The sequence below is a fragment of the Chelonus insularis genome, unplaced genomic scaffold, assembly GCF_013357705.1.
Source record: "Chelonus insularis isolate UGA/USDA-ARS -01 unplaced genomic scaffold, ASM1335770v1 scaffold_277_pilon, whole genome shotgun sequence".
NCBI lineage: Eukaryota > Metazoa > Arthropoda > Insecta > Hymenoptera > Braconidae > Chelonus > Chelonus insularis.
This window is the reverse complement of record NW_023276791.1, coordinates 2,092,344-2,112,006: the sequence shown is the minus strand read 5'-3', so window position 1 is coordinate 2,112,006 and position 19,663 is coordinate 2,092,344. Positions and strand designations below refer to the sequence as shown.

Sequence of the window (19,663 nt, the reverse complement as noted above, 5' to 3'; positions counted from 1 at the left end):
GTACGAAAAAAATTTTTTTTTTTCAACATAATTTTCAAACGAACGTTTCAATGATGAATATTTAACTTTAAAAATTCAATGACGATCATAAATTGATGGTAAAAAATTAATCAAAAAAAGAAAAAAATTCATTAAATATATTCTGTCAATTTTTGCAAACAACAACAATGATACTCGAGGGCATTGCTGCTGTTTCGATTCATACAGAATAGGATTGTCATTTATGAGTCGATAGGTATATGTGTACATACATAAACATATATAAACGTAAACTTTAGCACGAACGACAGCCTCGTATAACGTCCTCGTAATATTGATATGCGTAGCTCGTATTTCATGACGCATGAATGCGCTTCTGTCACCATTGCCCTTATACAGGGTTTCAGAACACGTATAAATTCTTGAATTGTGGTCATATTTATGAATTATTTTTTCTTTATATAACCATATTTTATTTGTCTTTTAAAAAGGACCATTGACAAAAGAACAAAAATTAATCAATTTTTTAACTTTCCCTATATACCTTCCAGACATTCTAACTAATCGAGCAATTAATTAAAAATATTTTAGCATATTTTATCATGTCAATAACTAAAATTTATGTATAATGAATTGAAAATACCTTTAAAACAATAGCTCTTCATCCATCAACGTCACTAGAAAATTTCTAAGCTATTTCATTTGGATTAAATTAAATGATAAACGTATCAAGGACAATGATTCGTGAGTTTGGAAATCTCCAAAGTGTATCATGTATGTACAGCTCGTATATATTTGTAAAGTAATAGAGAGTGAACGATCAATAAATATTTCAGCCTTCAATAAAAGAGGACGTGAATCCTGTGACTGTATATATACTCTCATAAAATCTCAGACAGTATGAAAAAATGTTCTGTCATCAAAATGGAAGCTTATATAAAGAGATATAATTTTTATTTCTGACAAGAGTGCCTTCTATTTATTCAGCTAACAGTCATATACACAGATTTATTTTCCAATGAGTTTTTTATTATTTTTTTTTGAGAATATTTATATTTAATAGAGACATTATTTGGATTCATTTTAATTATCATTTCAATTAGACTTTTATTTAGTGAAAATTTATTAAAAGACCTAGTTATTTCAATTATCAATAAAATAATAAATAATTTAATTAAACAATTTTCACTGTATATGCAGCCTTGGATGTAGAGTTAAAATGAAATTGGTACTATTATATATTACAAAAGTAATTTAATTTTATTCATATCATGAACTTCCGCTAAAAGTGCAGTACATGATCAGAGACAGTAATAGATAATATTTTCTGGAAAAGAGAATTTGTGAAATTTAATCATTTCTGTATTACAGTATGCATCATTAGCAATTCATGTAGTGATGTAGATTGTGTATCGACAGAAAATGTATCTTGGATGGAATAATAAAATACTGAATATCATATACTCCCATCACATCACGTAAAGGAATAAATAAATCGATTGGAAAAAATTGCTTTTTATTTATCTCCTTTTTGGTTATTTCTATAACATCTCATACTCCAAGGATTAGATAAATACATACTAACAATAAGAAATATTTATTTTATTGCCTTATGTATTTATTCATTTACAATACTTGGATAGAATTTTTTCATCGATTTTTTTCTAAAAAAAAAAAAACAAATAATTAAAACAATTTAGGATTTTTTGTTTTGATAAACGCAATAGAAGTTTTAATTATGTGTAAATATGAATGATAAATTAAAAGTATTAACTAGTTAGATATAATGAAATAAAAAGTAAGTTAAAGAGAGTGGAATGGATTCACAGAGAGAATTGTTGAGTAAAGTTTACTCCGCAAAACAGGGTAAAAATTATCCTGGAGAGAAGTAATGCTGGAATAACAGAGATTTTTACCTTATGACAGAAGACTGTTTACGAAGTTGAAGAATAAAAATAAAATTAATATAAGATATGGATTTTACTTCTCCTGAATAGCATGCTAAAATTACTCCATTAGAATTCTTAAGTTAGATTAGGGAATTATTTAATTTGTTTTAGATTTGAATTGTTTTATCTAAAACAGCACTCCCAGGACAGTCTTTGCTTGGAGAAATCTGTTAGAAGACTGATTTTTAATAGATAAGATTTCTGAAAGATGTTTAAAGGATTCAATAAGTCCTTTGTTCTTTACTTATCTCTTATGTTTTCTTATTTCGTAAGCATTTTAAAAATTACAGAAATTTTCTTGTCTTGTTTTAATATTCATCTGATTTGGATAAAAAATATTTTTATAAACAATATCTGCAAGTCACTCATCATATTATCAATAGATTGATTTTTGTAAATAAATTGTGAATAAAAATTCCAACAAACTCAACGTGATCGAGTAATTTTTATTCAATAATTATCTCCGAGTATTTTTAAGAGAAACCTTCATTTGTACAGGACTATTTTTTAATTAAATATCTAATTTTTGTTATAAGGAATGTAAATAATGTTCATTATCTCCATAGAAATCCTTTTTTGGCATTTTTAAAATTAAAAAAAAAAAAAAAAAGTCTCGTATACAAACATTAATATATGTTGATTATTTACAATTAACGTACATAAAATCTAAAAACACTCTCATCCGTTTCCATTTCTTTACAAGAAAAAACGGGTTAAATAAATGAATGGAACAAGAGGCTCCCGAGGGATTCCAAAACGAGTGGTACGAGTCGAGGAAACTATAACGCGACACCGAGAGTAGTCTTTCGTGTATACACCAGAAAATCCGCAGGTGGAACACACAGGGCAAACAAAATACTCCAACCATGCGTATATCTGCCATCTCCCTCATTCAATCTCTTTTCTTTCTATATATACTTTTTCGGTTAGGGCATAACGTCCAGATATGTATGCACCTTCGTCTACCCTAACTAACCCCCATTGCTATTTGGCTCTCTCGCGAAACTCAAAAGCCTTTCGTCAATGTATGTTTGCGTCCCGAGTTTTTCCTCAAACTGAAGCCACCCGACAACGCGCCAGAGCGAAAACGAGTGCCGAGGATCCCAATTTCCATCAACCCTTTGATCCTTTTTTTTCAGCTTTTTTCTCCTCATTGGGGATGCATTGTGTCTCGATGAAGCTCGAGAAAAAATGAAGAAGGGTAGACATGTAACTGCTACGAATGGTTATTTTGAAAAAAAAAAGACAAGACAGTGATTTGATTGCTGAAGTCTCGGTGAATAGATCGACTTGTCTTCAGCAAAAAAATTTCATTTTAATTCTATCAAGAAGTCGTCGTTAGGATTTTTCACTCATCACATTACTCCATACCAGCGACACTTGTACGATTTTTTTTTATTCTTGCTCTGATAATGAGATAAATTGAAAAAAATTTGATTCAATTTAATGAATCATTTATTAACTATGAAATTGAAGAATGAAATGAAAAAGTAAAATATGATGTAAACATTTAACAAAAAAATATTTAATTAAATTTTTTTATAGTCATGGATTTTATAAGGTATACAGTTTACAATTTGATGAAATATCCTTGTTTATTTATTGGAGAAATGTCTACTATTTATTTTATTCATTTATATTTCAAATAAGTTCTCTCTTCCCTTTAAAGGAAGTATTTCAAGTCACTCATTTATTTATTTTTTTCATTTTTTTTATCAGCGCCAAAGCAAAACCTACGAAAGTAAAAAGCTTTCGCATTACATCCAAGTGTAGTACTTAAAAGGCGGTTGTTTATCTTGCAGCTTGTCACCAATAAACTTTTTAGATTTCAACATCATCCTTTACGATTTTCATTTACTTTTTTACACTTAAAGACGGCAAACGCAACTCTTCAGTTCACATTCACCATATTTGCTCTTAAAAGAGGTAACTACAGAGGATTGCTTTATTTACATTGTATTAAAAATAACATTTTTATCTATCTGTCTTAATTCTATTTATTTAAATGGTCATCATATTTTTGATGATAAAACATGATGATTTTCAACGGAATAAATGTGTACAGTTGTCACATCAGTCAAGTATAGAAACAAGAATCGTTAACTAAAGTGCAGTTTAGCTTGTACATGTAATTAGTCCAGTGTGGCTCGTTTGAAATAACCTGCGTTGCAAACTTTCCCTCATTTTCCAAGCGTGTCACGCGAACCTCGCGGGATCTGCATGCGATAAACCCATCCATGATACAACTCATAAAGCTTTCTCCGGAATATTAATCATAAAGTTTGGACATCAAACTTAACTCTTCTGAAAAAAAATTAAGTGCAAGAAAAATTTGATTCTAAAACAGCTGATGCTTGATTATTATTCTTGAACTTATTATCAGGTGTGTCTTGGAATAACTTTTTGATCACAAGAGTAATTTTTAAACTTGTAATTTAACTTAAAAACGAGAAATAACTGAAAATATTCTATCAGAATAGAAATATTTATTGAATCAGATACTTTTGAGAGAAAATTGGAAGTAAATTTAATTATTTGAATTTAAAGTATTAATTTAGCAATGAAACTGTAAATTATACATAAGTTTTGTAAAAAAATATTAAATATGTACTTAATGAGATAAATTAAATATTGTATTGGAATTCAATTCAGTACATTCGATAGCATCTTGACACAAATAACATACCAGAGCTATAGAGAGGTTTTTGGTATTAGATTTCGATAAGGAACTGATTAGACGACTGGATCAAGGAATACGGTGTTGTACTCTGATAGCATTATTATGATAAGAAACTGATCAGAAGAACGCTAATTTCTCATCAGAAAGATTTACATAATCCTCTCATTTTAATTATCAGATGAGTGAAATATTGAAGAAGCCCAGAGATTTGCAAAACAATTATTTCTTGGTATTTAATCAAAACTGCTGATTTTTGTGGAGTAAAGAAAAGGCAAATTTTATCATTTTGCAGAGTAATTTTTATTTTACCTTTTTTTCTCCGTACTGTCAAATTATTCTTTACATTCATCAATTTATCATCAGCTATTAGATAGAATAAAAAGGGGAAAGATCAATGGAAAAGTAGAAAAATTTTTCAAACAGATTTTTTTCTAGTATATTTGTCATTCTTTAATTTGTTTTCTTTCTGATAATAATTTTCTATTACAAATTATTTCTTCTTTTTTATACCGTTATAAAAGATCAAAAGATGTAATTGATTACCTTTGACTATCTTACTGGAATCTCGGTATTATAAAAATGAAAATTGCCCAACCGTACAGTAAAATCGTGGTACACTACACAAAAATAAAAAAAATTAACTTAGGATTAGAGATTTGTATTGATACATTGAAACTTTTAACTCCATGCAAGATTTTTCATGAATTGTTAACTTAATTTATATTAAATCATATTAAATTGTTTAACTGTTTGAATATAACATGATTACACTGCACAGCAGGATCATTCTTACTCAATCCTTTTCGCTGTAAAATCCTCAATATTTTTCTTCGTTAACAATCCGGTTTCTCTCTACTTATCAAAAGGAAGAAGTAAATATTATTATTTTTTTTTTTTAATACTTGCTTCTCAATTGTAATATTACTGACCATAATTAATAATTTAGAAAATCAATGACGATAATAAATGAACTATTTTTTCGGATCCATCTACCTTGTTACCATCCTATTAATTATGATGTAAATTTTCAAAATTATCATTTGCCCAACCTTTAATCTTCTGGTAAGATGAAGCAGCTCATAAATTCTGACTTCAAAAATCGCCAGTAGTATAAGAGCAAATTTGGGTTGGTCAGAGTAGCCCCGTTAATATCAGGCTTTTTGTAAACGCCCAAAAATCGGCTTTCTGATGTCTGTACTGATGCAAAAGTCCATGGATCCCGATAATTTACCCGTTGCGCCAGTAGCAAGAAATCAAAAAACAAGTTTTATAATGCCAACCGCCCCGAACTGTCGCTTACTCACCCAATATAAACGAAAATTACCATGTCAATGACCTTTTGAAAATTAGAATTCAATCAGTTTATTACAATTTTTACGCTCCATTTGAATAATTGATTTTCAGCATAATTGGCTTACACAACTTTTCAAACACCATTTTTTAAAACAAAAATATGTAGAATTATTTTGGATAATTTTCTAATTACAACGGCTATTACCAACTTCCATACTATTATTAATGAAAAATTGATTACATAAAATTCGAAACATTGATGAAAGTGTGAAATGAAGTTTATTAATAAATGAAAAGTCTACTTATAAATGGTGGCAGGCTTTTCACAAAGTTTTCCGCAAAATCGCTCACTGAATTGCCATTAAAAGTTGAAGTGGATTCAAATATTGAAAGACAAGCTAGAAGTTTTCGTAATTATCCACTCCCTTTTCTCATATTTTCGATAGTAAAATCACTTTATTTGATAAGCCATTGAAACATTCTTTTTCATTTTCAATTATCAAGATTTATAATCTTCTTAAATTGTTCATTTGTATCATAAAAGAAAAATTATATCAATTTTATTGCATTCATTAAAACTAATTAGATTAATTTATTTCAATAATTCCAGTAATTTTGTTTAATAAGCTCATAAAATGTTTAAATATATTAATAAATTTATTCAAGTTGAGTAATAAAGACTGACTTTTATTAACCAATATCATTAAAAAAGAAAATTAGTCACTTACTTTATATTTTCATTTTAAAAAACTTTCTTAATGATTTCCTTCAATTCAATATTTTTTTTTCTTTAAATTATTAATTAATCAACATTAGTTGAGAAAAAATATATATAATTTTTTTTATCTGCAAAGCTGAAAAGATATCATCAGGTCTGATTCTAACAAGCCTTATGTGATAATCCTATTTTCAAGAGGAAGGAAACGTCATGAAGATATAGATATATTCTGTCCTAGAGTAGCTCCATTTTAACTCTCTGAACTTCTTGTCGGCATTTATTCACAGCTTAAGGGTCTCATCCTACACTCGTCAGTTTGGATTCGTTGAAGATTTACTGCACTTACTAACGAGCCAGGATCTGTAGCTTCTCATGACTCTGGTGCTCTTCTTCTTATTCAACTGATACACATAAGTGATATTTATGAGATGTACACAACTAATGAGGATGACCACTCATTCCCCTTATGTATCGTCAACATGCTAGATATTACTGCAAATTATTCCGTTTCCATTTACATACATATCCTACCGCTTGGCCTGATAATCATAAATTGCAAAACCAAAGGAAGAATAAAATATTCAAGGAAAATAATAAAAGCTTCCGCAATTATAATAATGATATATTTTTACATCATACTTATTATAATGAATGTAAAAAAATTCATTTCTGCTTGGGATATTTTTGTTAATATTCGCCCTTGTATTACTTTGTCCTATTTAAACAGGCGAAAATCTTAATTAATTTGAATATGCATATTTTTGATAATTATCCTGATGAGTAAATTTTATGCATATTACATACTAAAACATTTTTCCCCCTTTTTTTTTACAGAGGGTGCAAATGGCACATGCATTGAGGCGTATCTCATATGCCACTTGTGAACCTCAACACGCGCAGTTTAGTTTTCTTGCTCGAGAACCACAAGCTCATTTCACCATCCAGTATTGTCACTCATTTATCACCGAATCAGCTGAACAGGTAAGACATTATAACTCTTAAAAAATTATGAATTAATTAATCTCATCATATCAAATCCTCTTTATTATTTCAGAGTCATTATTTATTTAATCGCCAATTTGTTACGTATTTTATGATGCAGTTATAATTAAATTCATTTTATACCATTTATTTGCAATCATTATATTTAATTACGAAAAAAAAAATCCGATAGAGTCAATAATTTAATGCGCTTCAAAGAGATTAATTAATTAATCGTTATCATAAGATTATAAATTTACCTGTGATTTAGCATATTCAATTCAATAGCTAACTGAGCAGAAATTATTTAAACTAGTTGGATATTCACAAAAGTAGGGATTAAACGATTTCCAATGCATTTTACAGCGATCCTATCTACATAGATTATCACCGTCGGTAAAATCGTAAAACAGAATTTTCGATTGCTCGCAATATTTACTGTGGATTTATTGTTTAAGCTTTTCTATAAAAATTTTTTATCACTTCCGAACATTTATAATCCTTTTAACAAATTGTTTATTTTTATTTCATTGAAAATATTTCAAGTGAAAAAGATAGAAAATTTGATCGATATTTGAAAATCATTTTCGATTGTTGGCTAAATCGTACTCTGTTTCATCATTTCTCTATCGATTAAGACAACATCTTTTCAACAAATCATTTTACAGTAAAATAGTAATTTCTACTGAGACTTTTCATTAAAGTTGATGTAGCCGACTAATAGCTTGATTAATGAAGTAATACAATTGATCTACTTAATGGGCTAATTGCATCATTTAAATTGTAAATTACGAATTCAAGAATAAATTAAAGTAAAGTTCAGGAAAAACTCTCAAGCCAAGCAAAAATTGATTTCATTTACAATTTTAATAGAATAATTTTTCTCTTTTAGATCTGAATTGTTTTCTCTTTATTTAAATTAGTTACGGGTATATTCTAATCACTTAATTTATCTTCTCTGTTTTTTGTTCTGATGGATAACATTAAGATGCTCAAAAAATCAAGCGATTAACTCCAAAGACTCTAGACTGACAAAATAAACTTAAAAATAAAAAAAAAAGAATTCTCTTCATTACAAAAAATTGTTTTTTTATTAACTCAAGATTAAATAATGATTACTTTGCCATATTTAAACTGAAATTATCAATTAGTGTCTACTTATTATCTTCAAAACAGAAGTAATAAACATTAATGAAAGATGATATAATAAGGGGGGGGAATTAATTGGAAAGATTGTGAAAAGGTTGATGAGAGTATAAAGATGATTCTATGTACTTAAATTTAGACGGCATTGAAAATAGACATGTAAAATACACAGAGACTCTTTATAATTAAATAACATCAACACGTAATACATCTTATCTTGTTGCTATGCATGAGAATAGTAATTATACTTTACCATTTGCGTAGGGATGAGTGTCCGTCAACTCTAAGTAAGGGAGTGATATTGCATGGGCTTGAGAGACAAGACGGCTTGGCTGACGATGTCAAGACGTCTTGTGAAACATATATAAACGACAATTATGCAAACCAACAGGAAACAGACACATAAATGTAACGCTCGGTTTAACAGGATGAACTATTACTGTGAATTGCTTGTAGCTAATGGAATATCATTGTTAAAATTCGGCTCAAGAGAATTCTAACGAATTTAATTATCAATGCTATGAGTCGATTTCATGATGAGGGTATAAACCAATAATAAAAGAAAATTGTCTTAATAATTTAATTAATCATTGGTGCGTAGAAAATGTTTTGAACAAAAAAAAAACATTCCTTGCATCTAATATTAAGTTTTTAAGTAATTATAATTAATTAATGACTTAGAGAAAATTCTTTTTTCTTATCCTTTATGCTTGCGACCGGCTCTAATTAATATCCGTTAATGTACAATGGCTAATAGCGTGATATTATTGCACCTAATTAGCATTGTTATTGCTCGCACCTGCACTAATAGACGAAACACTCGAATTAATTTGTCGTTTTCTACAAATACTATTGTAATCGGTAATTACTTGGATGCTTTTACTAATTCATTGCATGTATTACATATTAGTTATATTTTCTCACCCATTACTACGTGTAATGTGTATTAATTTCCAATTATCAATTAATTATAAATAATGTTTTCATTTAATTCCAAGTAAATAACATGTTTGGTTTTAATGATAATTATAGAGCTAGCTAGTGAGATAATTTGAAATTTAAATTAAATAATAAAAAAAAAATGAACATCACATTTGTTTTTCGTTATTTGAAATTATAATTTTATTTATTAATTAGTTACGAACTAGCTTGGTTTAATTTTTTCAAGTAAATTATAATTTTGAAATGTAAATTATTATTGCATTGAAAGTATTAATTTATATGATTTATGTGATTTATGGAAAAATAAATGTAATAACATCCAGTAAAGTTTTCTTTGATATCAAACTCGATGTTTTATTTTAAAAGTAAATTCGTTTGAAAACTTTTTAATGAAATGAAACAACATTTTTATGTGTCTTGAATTAAAGTTTCAAAGATTATATATTCGAAATCATAATTTGAATATTTGATAAAAAAAATATCTAATATCTAGTTGAATTTATATGCATGATAAAAATATAAAGGTCTCTTTGCATCTGCACTAACTGTTATTTTTACTTGTAAGTAAGAAGAATAAGTGTCAGAGTTAGCAAGTTATGTAAAAGCATGAATATTTTCTTTGCTGTCCCATTCACGTAAAATGAATGAATGAAATGAATATATTCATTCACTTTGTAGGTTTCAGCGAATTAAAACTTGAAAGAAATTTTTAAATCAATGAGCCAGTATTTTTTTTTAATTGAACAATTGCGAAAAATTTATGAAGCTTTTTTTTTGGTAGGTCTTGAGGCAGGTCATTTTTCTTTTTAATAATGCCAAAAAATATTCCTTTCAACGATGTTCACAATAAATATTATTTAATAATTATCAATAACGAGTACCCATAATTCATAATTATTTCTTTGAACTCAGCAACAGTTAGAGCAAATTTAATGACTATCATTTATTTTTTAACAATATTTAATTAAATAAAAATTTGAAATCGACAAAAAATTAATAGCTGTTATTACTCTTATTCCAGTTGGTGTATTTATCTTGCTCGACCTTAATTCAATGAATAGCAATATTTTACGTTTGAAATTATTTTTTTTTAAATCTTTTGAAATAGGTTGAAAGATGGAAAATAATTATACAGTTAATGTTAAAGATCAATACTAACATCTTATGTGAAAACAAATATTAATATTTTAATTTTGTAAATCACAAGTCGTATTTAATGACAAAGAGCAATTAATAATAATTAATCATTTATCAATTAATTTAGCTGATTATTCATTAATTTTAATATTGAACTGATGTTTTATTCTGATTAAATCCAAGATATTACTTGATACAATTCTCTTAAGTGATTCATCTTGAATGAATTAATTGAGTAAATTCTGAAATGACTTGTCAATAGAATATCAAATATATATCAAAATGAATCTGAGCTACAATTTGAAAAGTATTGATTGAAAATGAATTTACATGAAGCAAAGTTTATGTAACTGGAGAAATATCAGGGATGATTGGTTTGAAAAGGCAGCCCTACATTTAATAAACTCAAGTTCACAAATAAGGATACAAGAGTACGAAGCAAACAAAAAATCATCCCTCTGACAGTTATTTTCATTCGAGGGAGCAAGAGACATTGGAAATAAAAAATATTTCAGAGAAGATGAAGATTCAGAAGGAGATACCGAGTCTGTTGAGAGAACGATCCGCAGCTTTTTTCCAACAACGAAACAAGTAAGGTGAAGAGCACAAAACCAGAAGTTTGAGGACCAGTTAGAAGTGCAATTCTACCGGTCATTGACGTCCATTTTACCGACACAAATTTTTTCATCTTGAAATAAGACTTCATAAAAGTTTGTTAGGTCGTGGAGACTGTATATAAAATCAAGACGAGATTTGATATATAAATGCACACACAATTAAATTGCAGCAAAATCCAGTGAACTATTTGACGTTGTTATTCGTCTTTTATATGAGATGGTGAGTCAGAGATTTGCAGAGTGATTCGTTGAAACGATTTGTAAAAAGACAAGACAGAAAACGATGCCGTTTTTCCGTTCGCTTGGTTGCATAGTGACGTCGTTGTCGACGACATTTATTTTCTTTATCTTTTTTTCACATCCAAGAAGATGGATTCCTATACGCATCGTCTTCTGACATAGACGAAGTTCCTTTGAAAAGCTTCAGATCGCTCTTATTTTCCATAACGTATGCATGATATTTTCTTACTTTTTTTTTTCCTCCTCTTGTCTCTCTATAGAGTTTCTTTATATAATCGGAAAGCAGAAAACGACCATATCTTCAAGTCCAAGTCGTCTTGAAAATAAATTTACATATTCTACAAGACTTTTTCTCAAATTGCACATCATTTGTGCTGCATAAAACTTATTATTATTCTATACAACTTACTTTTTATCATGATTTATCCAAATAATCTACTTAGCTTTTTTCACATCATTCATAATTAACTAATATTTGCTTTTAAACTTTTTAATTTCGTAATTTATTTTAAAAATTTCATTTCCACTCCAACTTACTCAAACCTTTTTTTTATCTTCCTACTTAGTGAATATTTTATTTCAAGAATTTTTAAATTTATTTCTTCTTATTTTTATTGATCGAATATTTTAAAAGTTTTATCCATTTTTAACAAGTTGAATGAATTTTTTTCGTACAACTTTTGGTGCACCACAAACGTAAAACTATTAATTCAATGCATGACTAGTCAATCATATAAATCAATTATTCAAAGATGTAACTGAATAATTCATTCAAGTTATTTCTTTTTAGAACTCGATCATCACGTTAACCTGTTCACCTTCGTTATACTCACTGAAAAGAAAAGGACAGATGATCCAAGCTGTCATTTCTTTCTATACCAAAAGGTAAAAAAAGAGAAAGAATTGAAACAAAAATAAATTGCAAAGCATCACCTGTCTCGTCAGACTAGTACAGTTTGTCTTCAAGACTTACGGCGACATTTTCTATTATAATCATTTTGCAAAATAATTCGAAATATATTTTTTTTATTTTATCCAGGTCGATGATATATATTTCTTTATACTCCTGATGCTTAAAAATGTTTGTGCAATTTATAATTTTTTTTTTGTATTATTATTCATAAAAGATTCGACACGCATTGCTTACAAAGAACAGCAATAACTGCAGTCTGGTTGAAACGCAGGAGCATAAAAAATGAAGTATGTAAGAAATATTGTCATGATGATTGTATACTAGAGAATTCCAGAGAGTTTAATAAAATACGGCAGGTGTGCGAAATAAGAAAAACGAATTGACGCGTTGACAAGAGTTGGATTCATCTTGATGCCTTGATGTTGAAAATATTCACTCATAATTCTATCAAGGAACGTGTATATTACAAAATATGATACTTTTAAAATTTAATAAGCTAAAAATACCCTCACACACCCTACTAAATACATTAAAAATAAATTTAGCTTTTTATATTAATTATTAATTAATTAATTCTTCTTAATTTAACAGTCTTAATGAAGCCTATCTGTAGTTAATCAATTGTATTTATTGTTCACCAGTTCAAGGTACGGAAGTGCATTGTGAAAAAAAAATTTTTGTCACCGAAGGATTTCTTTTCATTTGTTATGTAAAAGGCTACACTAGATTTATGTAACATTGAACCTTCATTTGTCGTCATTATTATTACAGCATCTTTTACAACCGATTTTTAAGATACTATAAAAAAAGGAAAGAAGAAATCTAGCGTAAAGATTTAGCGTCAAAGAAAAAGTGATAATTTTTGCTTGGATGAATGTTGAAGAAATTTTCCATGGTATTTTGTCCCTACAATTCCTAGATGATGATGTCCTTTATACTGGGCTTGAAATTTTTTCAACCAAAAGCCTCCTGCTGCTTCAGGATCGATGCCCCAGGCACGGAAACCTTCTTATTCGGCCTTCTAGAAAGACCTTGAAGGAAATATACGAGTATGAGTAGAACGAAAAAGAGTAGATTTTGCACTCGGAAGTTTATGAGTCTCTTTCCATTTTTTTTTTCTCTTCACAGATTGTTTTTTTATCCTATTTCTTCTCTCTTATTCTTTTTTTCTTCCTTTTCTTGTTCAACAAACGATCAGAATGAAGAGAGTCGCCTGTGCGTTCAGTCAATCTTCTAGAAGCAACTTTTCCAGATTAAAGTTCCAACTACTCACTAGTGAATTGAGTGATTCGCACGATCAACTAAAAAGGAAACGACGTTCTATAATGATCACTTTATTGTAATTTAAAACATCAATCATTCTTTTCTCAAGTGATTCGAAAAATTTATAAAAAAAATTCTTCTTCTATATAAAACCTCATTGCTATTTTTTTTTCTTTTTTACATAAAAAATTCTATTTTTCAATTTTTTATTAATCCTAATATTAAAGACCGATCTAGAAAGGGAAGAAACTACTAATCTTCAAGAGCATAAGCCTCTTACGAAACTACTTTAGATTCTGTGAAATTAATTCGATTACCTTTCACGCACTATTAGTCACTCCATAAACATAAAAATTTGATAAGCCAATGTATTTATTTTATATCAAACTACTGCTAAATTAGATATCGAAGATAGTTGTAAATAGGTTGGATAATAATAAACTACAGGAAGTAGTGGATAAGACCATGAGAAAAAAAATTAGAAACACGTTAAAGGGAAAGTTTAATTAAGTGTGACCTGAGAGTACGTGAGTGTCATGGAATTCTTAGAAAACTGAAAGTACAAGTGCGTGACGTTCTGGTTCATTTTATCTACTAGTTCCAAGTGACCTGGAATTCTCTCAAACATTTGGACACCATGTGACTACTTGGCCTACTTTGAAGATATCTAGGTTTCTATTCCATGTCAGGATGGCACTGATGTTTCTGTATCTTTTGACATGCTCGATTAAAACATCATCCTTAACTTTTATTACATTGACAGCTGTTATTTAACTATGTATCATCATATTACAGTTATATTATATAATACAATAAAGATCTTTTTCGAATAATTATCATTGTTGGAGTAGATTATTTTCAGTTGAATAAATAAATAATATGGAATTGGTTCAATTAAGCTGAAATGAAGCAAGCTTTGCTATATTAATTTTCAAAAATAGTTTAAAAATAAAATTGCTGATTAAATTGAATAAATATGATTTCAGATAAGTATTTAATAAATGAAATAATATATAATGATGATTATTATTATCAGTTTTTTATTATGAGCTTAGATAGAATATGCTGGTCAATTTGATGATTTAATTTTTTTTTACATCAATGAAATCTAATAAAAGAATATAATTATTTTTTTTTAACTTTAATATTTTTATGTATGAAATGATATTCATTCATTGATGTACCTATTTTAGAGGCTGAAGAAGATTATGAGTGCATGAAAAACATGAAAAGCTAGCTTTAATGGTGAAGGATGAGTAGGGGAAAGAGATCAGGGCTTCTATGACCAGGAATAAATCTATTAGGCGAAAATGAAAGACGTGACATTAATCATAATTTCGATCCGCATTTTTGTGAGTAAAAAAAAATATACATCATCATTTTCAAATGCATATGTAATGATCTTTATTGTTAGAAAGCTTTTTTTCATATCGTAGTCTCTACAATCTAGATCACCATTTAATAAGTGATTGACAGTTCTATTCATCATATCGACCATTTATCACTTCTCTAACTTGAAAATGGCTACCTGTGGTCACGTAATCTATCGTGACTTTGAGTCATGGTATAAATGTCCACTTTGAGTACAAACGGGATCAAAATTAATCGGCATATCCGGAGACACTGACTCCAAAACATCAATCCTCACTTCAATTATTTACTTCAATAATTGACATTTCAAGGACAATCGTTAACACTAGTATTTTTGTGTTATCTTTATTCATGAATTTAGTGGTTAAAAACAGTCGTGATTAATAGAGTGCCAAAATTGTAGTACAGTTTTAAACTCTACATAAATATTCACTGCGATAAAAGTAAAAAAAATAAAAAAATTACTTGAAGCTTTAAAACATCAATCTTTGCCTGTCCACACATAGATAAAATTTAAAAATAGCGCTTACAAGCTCACATTTATTTTTACCTATTTCTTGAAAGCTATAACAGCAGCAGCCAGTAGGCATATACACGTAATGACCCGTCGTAAGTATCTCTAAAAAAAAGTTGTAAAAAAATATATACATAAGCCTTGCAGGCATGCACTTTTTTTTAGTACTCTTTATTTATTTTTTTTTTGTTGCTTCGGACTGGCTTTATCCGCAGATCTTCGATCGTTACGCAAAACAGAAAGAATCACGGCGGGAACCCGCGCTCGTTTCCGTTTACGATCGATATCCGAGTCAGATAATAATCGTGGAGTGAGATAAGACAGTGCGACGCGCAACCGCGTGGGTAATGACACGTAGCCTGTGGCCACACTCTTGAACCCTACCCCGTTTCCAGAGGGAATTTTACTGATCCCTGAAATGAGCAAGATAGCTATAAGGAAAAGAGGGAAGGTACCAATAGTTGCACGACCGTCCCACCATCTCAAGTTTGCGTGGAATGAGGCTGACCTTGGCATTCTCTTACAGATAATAGTGAGCCCAAGTGTATACTTGAAAAAAAACTATGAAATAGAGGGAGATTGAAAGAAGGATATTAACAAAAAAAATACATTTTGTTCATACTTATCAAAAAAGAGGGAAGCAATAAAATGAGATGGAATTTTTAAAATTCGTCAAGTTCATGACCTGACCTGACAGAGAGGAAATTTAAATCTTATTTCTTCAATATTATTAATAATTTCTCATCAAAAAATCCCGAAAAAAAATAAATTCCGAAAAGTTACGGGACTGTAGATTTTACGCAAGAAAATTCTCAAGCAGATGCACTGGACAGCATACAATTTGATAACGCACTCAAGGCGATGTATTCAAGACGATGTATAATATAAAACACATTGAGAAGGTGAAAGAGGAAGAAGAGAAACGACGAGAACGCGAGAAGAAAGGTGAATAAGAAAAAGAGGAAGAACCGAAGGGAAGAGACCGTTAGCAAAAAGAGTGCGATGTGAGTCGCGTGGAGGCGTGTGACTATGTAAGGTATGCAGCCTTAGGCGTATTTTTTTTTTTATAACTAAACCTTTTATTATATATATTAGGAACCACAATTCTGCGGTCTTCCTTCTCTGATATCAAGCTTTAAATAATATTGTTTGAAGCTCAATCAATGCAGTGTTGAAAAATCGTGAATCGATTTAACTATTTCGAACTCAATCGCTTTTATTTATTAGTTAAAAATAAGTAATTAATTCAATTTGAAGGTTCTATTTAAAAAAATATCAACAAATGTAAGGTATTTTAAATTACATGAACAGAAACTAAGGGAGTGTTTAAAAGAGAAACAATTAATATTTTGAAATCGAACTGCAAATCTCAAGATTACACAAACGTGTGAAAATAACACGCATCAAGTGTATTTAATGTAAAATGTCCATAAACAAACTGTACATAATTTAAAGACATTTTCTACATGTTTCGTAGTTTGTGAAAAATCTATAGTTTGTTTACGGCATTTAACATTGAAGAGACTTAGTGTGTTAAAAGTGTCTACAAAAATAACACACTTGGATTTGCAGGGGCAGATAGAAGTATAATGTATATTATTTCTGTTTTCATAAATATAAGTCTAATTAGTCATAAATTAAATCGATATCTATTCTGTAGATCTGAGTGTTTAGAAGTTAAACACTTAAAGTGTTTACCATAAATAAACTATAAGTGTTTGCCATAAATAAACTATAAAAATTTTGTGGATAAATTTCAAACACTTCTTCTTGCTTACCAGACATTTGTTGTCGTCCTAACCTTATTTTGGTATTATTAAGTATTTTCAATGTTAAATGTCTTAAAAAGTATGAAGAAAAAAAATATTCCAATTAAAACATAATGTGTAAAATTCTTCAATCTTCTGATTGATGTATAAAAAAGAGGACTCAAGTTTGAAATAGCATTCGAAATACCTTACAAGGAAAACTGAAAAATACTATGATCATTTTTTAAAAGAAATCCTTTTGTCTAGGGTAAAGGTAAAAAATGCATTGTAACAATGTTTAGTTAGTGCTGAGCAAAAGTTATCTAAATTCAGAAATAAACAAGGATTAGATACTGAAGACTTTGGTTGGATAGAAAGTCTTTTCTTCTGGTTACACAGAACAGTACAAGAGGATGAGAATGTTATTTAGCCATTGTTTATCCCCAAAGTCCGACAATTATATTAAGTTGCATGGGTGGTATGCACTTCATTGAAACTTTAATGTCCCAATCTGCATAACCGATTATTCACGGTATTATCTCTTAATCCCAACCAACCACGAGGATTTATTTAAGTACCACATGAACCCAGTGTCGAGTTGTAAGACTTTACCACCTTCTTCTCATTTATTTTTCTTTGTTTAACCAACGAAGAAAAATCGACATAACATAAAGAATGAAGACAGTCTTGTTTTTTTATTTCCACTGTTGTGTATATTCTTATGTCGACAACGTTCGAGTGAACAATTAAGTTCGTATTATTTACGAGCAAATGTTTTACTGCCTTGGAAGGAACAGCCGTTAATTGAATTTCGGAGACACGAAAAATGTCCCTCTTGAGATAGAAGGAAGGAATGTATACGCGAAAATTCAAAGGACCATTTCAACTATTATATTAAAGTCTCTAATTAATTTTCTGCAATCAATGAACAAAGAAATAACAACCTATTGATGCTTATTCACAAATAAAGAGAAACGACAAGAGTTTATTACACAAAAGGAAATACTTTCACGCACTCCAGAAGACAGGTGTCCCCACTTCGATGTCTGCAAACTCGTAATAATAATTTGTTGAGACTTGAATTCAAGCTAAGATCCCAGGGGTAAAGTTTCACGACATTCAAAGCCGTATTGGAACTAAAGAGAGAGTATTGAATCGATGGCCGACGAGAAATGTTTAATGTAAATAAAGGTCCAATCATTGAAACACTTTGAACTGTGCTCATTTTTAATGCATTTTTTTTCAACAAGTGAAAGACATATCATTAGTTACTTAATACATTCTGGTTTTTAATCAGTGAAATTTCATATTTTTGCACTTGAAATTTTAACAAGAAATCTTTTAGTATAATTACAAGAAGTGAGAGTTTATGGATTGCAGTGATAAATTATTTTTAGTACTTTCTAATATTTTTTTCTTGTCAATCACTTTATTTTGAATTTTAATTTTAACTAATTGTTTAAAACTTTCTACTAAAGATGATATTTTTTTTTTCATTTTTATCCTGATTGAAAAGAGTGAATAATTAATTTGATTCTATACAAATAATGATGATTATCATTTTATTGGATTTACATAATTACTTCAACTAATTTTAGTCTTTAAAAATTCATCACCAAAAGATTTAGCCACCAGATCACATGTCTAAGTATTAATTAATCTCTGAGGATTATTTAAATGATCTGATATTCATGGTTCTTAAATACTCTAAACCTTACTGTTCCAAATTATTCAATCTCTGAGCCTTTTTTTTTTTTTGAAGATATCCGAAACCTGCCACCAATAATTTCTAATCAATTAAAACAAGCAAGCATATCAATAACAATGACACCATCAAAATACATGTAATAATGAATGAATAACGTAATCAATTAATTTTCCAAAGTCCACCAAGACATTTCACTACACAAACAAGTTTGACTGTAGAATCCATCTTCCTTAAAAGGTGCTCTGGAATTCGCACTAGGGGTCCAACGGTTGTTCGTTAGCCTTCAAATTACTCAACAAGCATAACTAATGAACCTTTCGTTCACTTGCTATGTTTCTATTGACTTCTAAATGTTTCTTGTACCGACTAATCCTCTAGGACCAGTAGACCTATTATATCTGTAGTCACGATAGCCAGGATCAACTTGGACAATTAACGGAATCAAGAGTTAAAGGTCAAAGTAC

General features: G+C 29.1%; 1 protein-coding gene across 7 annotated transcripts in view; it reads left to right on the top strand.

Annotated features, from left to right (window-relative positions):
* LOC118073177 (tensin-1-like) overlaps positions 1-19,663 on the top strand; it is a 156,009-nt gene that overhangs the window by 106,802 nt on the left and 29,544 nt on the right. For all 7 annotated transcript variants that reach the window (XM_035093513.1, XM_035093512.1, XM_035093511.1 and 4 more), the window contains one exon: positions 7,454-7,600. In XM_035093513.1, coding sequence (XP_034949404.1) covers positions 7,454-7,600 — 147 coding nt within the window. The remainder of the gene's footprint in view (positions 1-7,453; positions 7,601-19,663) is intronic.